This window comes from Triticum aestivum, chromosome 7D (genome assembly GCF_018294505.1).
Source record: "Triticum aestivum cultivar Chinese Spring chromosome 7D, IWGSC CS RefSeq v2.1, whole genome shotgun sequence".
NCBI lineage: Eukaryota > Viridiplantae > Streptophyta > Magnoliopsida > Poales > Poaceae > Triticum > Triticum aestivum.
Genome location: NC_057814.1, coordinates 90,828,693 through 90,833,307, shown reverse-complemented (window position 1 = coordinate 90,833,307; position 4,615 = coordinate 90,828,693). Strand labels below are relative to the sequence as shown.

Genomic DNA, 4,615 nt, shown 5'->3' with positions numbered 1-4,615 from the left:
CAGACGTTAGATTTTTAACACGTCCATTCATTTTTGGCTAGGGATTTTCTTGGTTTTTTTAGCCTCCAGTACAGGTAGAACGCTTCACATATCCACTTACTGATCTGCAGCGATGTGCCGACGAGTGATGTAGTCAGGCGGCACGACCGGCCGGAGCGTGACGACCTCGCCAGCGCTCGTATCCCTCCAGCTCTTGTTCCGCGCGCCGCCGCACGTGCTCGGCGGAGGCCAGGAGCTGCTGCACCGCCGCCACCTTGGCGCTCTCCAGCTCCGCCTCCGCCTCGGCGAGCTTGGCCTTGGCCTTCACCAGCTCCGTCTCCGCGGATCGCTTTGCAGCGGCGAGCTCAGCTTTCGTCTTCACCACCTCCGCCCGAGCCGCGGCGAGCTCGGACCTAGCCTTCTCCCGCTCCGCGTCCGCCGCCCGCTTTGCCGAGGCGAGCTCGTTCTTGGCCTCCTCCAGCTGCTTACGCAGAGCCTTGGCCTCGCGCTCCCTGGCCACCGGCTTCTCCTCCAGCTCGAGCACGTACTTGGCGGCATCAACACAAACAATGTGATCGACAAGCACCTACAGTCTACAGATGGAACGATTTACCATCGCAATTGCTTGCATACCTGCTGAAGCGCTGCGTAGCTCGACGCGACAAGGCCGGAAGGCTCCGGCGGCGGCGAGACGGCGCCCTGTGGCAGCTAACGTGCAGCGTCCCGGCCCGTGGTGCCTCCGTACAGCCTGCTGGGGAAGCCTGGTGGTGGCGAGCACACCCTGGACAGTGGCGTGTTGGTTTCCTGCCGAGTCCTCTTCTTCCTCCCGAGCAGCACCCGTGCAGCCTTGAGGGTATCTCCGCCGTGCTTGCTGGAGAAATGCTGTGGCGGTGGCGAGCGCACGCTGGACAGCACTGAAAGAGGCGCAACCTCCTCCCCGCCGTTGGCTTCCTCCCAAGTCCTCTTCTTCGCCGACGCCGACGCCGACGCTTGCGCGGCCACCTTGTCCGCCGGCGTAGTCTCCGTCATGTCCGGCTCGGCTTTCACGGCCGCCTTCTCTGCGAGCATAACCTTCATCATGTCGTGGACAGCGGGATCCATGCCTAGCACAAAACAAACAACTTGAGGGCTCGACGAAACAGGGGAATCGGAGGGATTTGGATGTTCAGATACCTTTGCAACTGGGAGTAGTAGGAGTAAATGGGGGCGGCAGCAGCGGGGATGCAGCGGCGGCAAGGCGGCCGTTGCAGAGATACGTCCTGAGATCAACGGCGGCGCCCCCGTGAACGCGCAGCAACTTGGCCGCCGATTTGCTTTCCTGAGTGGTGAGCACCGGCTTCATGAGTGCGCTCCTGGACGGCTCGCCCCACTCCACGGAGCAAGGCCACGGCTCCGGCGAAGAGAGGAAGAAGAACTCGCGTTTCCAGTCCTTGATAGCAATGGAGTTGGGATTCGGCATCCCCGTGAAGCGCAAGCCGGAGCCCACCCTGTGTCGGAAAAGTACCAGCCTTTTCTGTGCTTGTGGGTGGCAACGGACAACAGGAAGAAATGCCGGAACACCGCGAGGGACAGCGACACGCCGGCGGAGTGGCAGAGCGCGAGGAAGCCGCTCATGATGCGCCACCCGTTGGGCTTGAGCTGGGCCGGCGCGATGCCGAAGTGGGCGAGCACCTCGCGGAAGAAGCGGTGCAGCGGGACGCGCATCCCGGCCTTGAGCGCGCTCGCGTACACGCAGATGGTCCTCGGCGTCGTCGTGGAGTTCGCGCGCCGGTCGCCGGCGGGGCGCGCGGTGAACTCTTTGGGTACGTCGTACTTCTCGCACACCGCGTCGACCTCGTCCTGGTTGCGCAGGGACGAGACGAATCCCTCGGCGCCCGTGTCCCGCGACGGCACGGCAGCAGTGGCGATGCCGAGGCCCGAGTAGGTGGAGGGAGAGCAAGTCATGGCGCGCGTCGGTGCTCCTGCCGGGCGGCCGGCGTGGTGTTTATCTTCCACGATCACGAGCGCGTCTGCTGCTGGCTGTCCTCTCCTGCGGTGCAGCGAGAGATGAACGTGCCGACTAATGTGCAATTGATGCCGCTTTAACTCTTTGAACATCGTTGGTTGCTGTTCTTTTTTCTTTTGGCAAACTTATACCATGGGTTGGTCTATGTGAATAAGTGAGAGAATCAATCTTTACCTAATATTAAAAGGACGAACCTTTTATAATTGTTCATACGTTTATTAATTAGGTGTGATCTAGATGTGACATAATATGGCCCCCTCCCTTGTTGACAGTTCTTTCGATCGTTCCCTTCCTCCAGATCGCCAGGGCTTATTTGTTTGTTTTGTTTGTCACGACATGTCCAACAACACGCAGCCCTGTCACCTGCCCCCTCCCCCCACCGCTGGGCCTTTGTTGTTGGGCTTTTCATGGGCCTGTTTGTCCCGGTTGTTTGTTTGTCTGTCGCGGCCCAACAAAAGAATACGACTTGTGTAGATCCCTTTTAGAATTCTTCTCTTCGTCCAGAAATTCTGCTTCTTTCAGAAACAATCATCATCCTCTTGTGTGTGCTTGTATGTATGTGGTATCTAAAAGGAAAAACAAAACAACACATAGCTAGATCGTGCATACCAGTGTGTTTGTGCAGCTGTATCAGTCCATAAGCATGAACGGAAAGGGGAGGTAAAACTTACTGAACAAAAAAGAATAAAACACAAGGAAAACTCCATTTTCTTCAGTTTTGCATATTTAGGTATCATTGTGCCCGTGTGTCGGAGATTCGGAGTGCAGTTTCAGTTTGAGAGCCTGAGAAACTTATTAGACTGACTAACCTGTTGGTACATTAGTTCGGGAGAAGACAGCAAAAAGATTAAAAAAGGAACATAAGATGAATTGATGCCTTGAAGAAAACTTCATTTTGACTATATAATTACATAGATGAACAGAAATATAACCAACAAAGTACCATAGATTAGGTCAGGGGCCCCTCACGCTTAAGAAAACTTGTAAATGGTAGAAATGAAATCCTAAACGAAACACAAGCAGCAGCAGATTCAAGTATAACATTCGGGTAGTTGTGAAGACCAAGCCATGTGAACAACAAAAAATAATGATGGAACTGAAGAAGCAGGCATCTCGATGGAAAAAAACAGCCTGAATTTTGAAACCCCTAGAACTGAATGTTCTTGTACACATACAGACAGACATGCAAAAAGAAAGCACACCACTAGCACATATAGGCAGTGGTGAAGAAAAACATCATTTCAGTTGCACCAATCACTTGTAGATAAACACAGTGCAGCTCATTGTAAAACCAACCCCTTGACCATTAACAATAGTTGTGCTGCACACTCTAATTCCTTGCTTTTGAAAAAAATCCATCAATGATTCCAGAGTTAAAACACACAAAACCAAACTAATACAACATGTCCTAGACACACACTACAACACTCTCTCATTACAACACATTTTCAACTGTCCAAACTAGAAATCGATAGTTTAACAACACAGAAATGGAAAAAACTAGTTGATGGAAATGAAGGTACGATAAGTGTGTTGGAGACTATTCTTATTCACATGCTTAATTTTATTACCAACACTGACTGAAGTTACACATTGTGTGAATGTGCCCATTATCTGAATTTACACTCTGAAAATAAAAAACAGTGCAAATTTATACAAAAAAACAGTCTGAATTTAGAGGAAAAAATGAAATCAATAGTGTGAATCCATACTATGTTCAACCCCCCTAGTACATGAACATGGACAAAATACCTGCCACCCCAACTTCCTGTGACATCACCAAGTTATTGTAGGGAAGAACAACCACATTCACCACCCCTCCCTATGTGTAGCAAAGATGATGCACGAAAAAAGTTTAAGTGCTATATAATTCATTCAAAAGCAAATAAAAAACCCCTCTTGCCATAGGTATCATTTTGCCTATATAAAAATCGTAGTTAGTTTTCAAAAATCTGAATCCCTGCTAGACCTATTAGACTGCCATAGTTTGATATGCTACAATACTATATTGTGGCCCCTACGCCATGACATGCCATCATCGGGCGTGGCAAAAAAGTTCAGTAGAATGTGGAGGTATAGTAGAACACTGTGGCTCCGCGGCAAAAACATTCAGCATGGGCATCAAAACAACTGCGGCAAAAAAGTTCAGTAGAACAACCAGGTTCAGTAGGACAATGCGGCTCCGCGACATACATACATACATGTGCAGTTTTTCTGAAACACAGTCAAAATGAGAACTGAGTACATCACTTCTGTACTTGATAAAGTGAAAACTCCTCTAAAACTAAGAACTGAGTAAATCATTGTTGTACTTGATGAATGAGGAATGTCTGAAACACAATCTGAACATTGGTACCACAAAAAACACTGAATATATGCTATGACATAAGTAGTGTAAATCAAAAGGTAGCATGAATCATATTGTGTTCAAAATCCTCATAGGCACAGAATCATTTTGATTGACATGCGTATGAACTACTAATCAAACCGTCCCACATCCTGCTGTAGGGGTACAATCATTTGATTGACATGGACAAACCTGAATCAAAAGCAAAACACAACGTCGTTGGTGCCTGCCGAATCAGAAGGAAACACAGCATATGAACTTCCATGACTGCTCGCGCCCAGGCG

At 49.9% G+C, this 4,615-nt stretch overlaps 1 protein-coding gene and 1 pseudogene across 1 annotated transcript; both read right to left on the bottom strand.

Annotated features, from left to right (window-relative positions):
• Nucleotides 1–687: 687 nt before the first annotated feature.
• Nucleotides 688–1,059, bottom strand: LOC123170266 (uncharacterized). The gene has a single exon (XM_044588102.1). It carries the CDS (start codon nucleotides 1,057–1,059, stop codon nucleotides 688–690), a length of 372 nt encoding a protein of 123 aa, XP_044444037.1.
• An 18-nt stretch (nucleotides 1,060–1,077) lies between these two features.
• On the bottom strand, nucleotides 1,078–2,076 carry LOC123170876 (uncharacterized; annotated as a pseudogene).
• Between the last annotated feature and the right edge of the window lie 2,539 nt (nucleotides 2,077–4,615).

Coding starts and splice junctions, on each gene's coding strand:
- LOC123170266 (XM_044588102.1), bottom strand. CDS start 1,059: ATGATGAAGGTTATGCTCGCAGAGAAGGCGGCCGTGAAAGCCGAGCCG.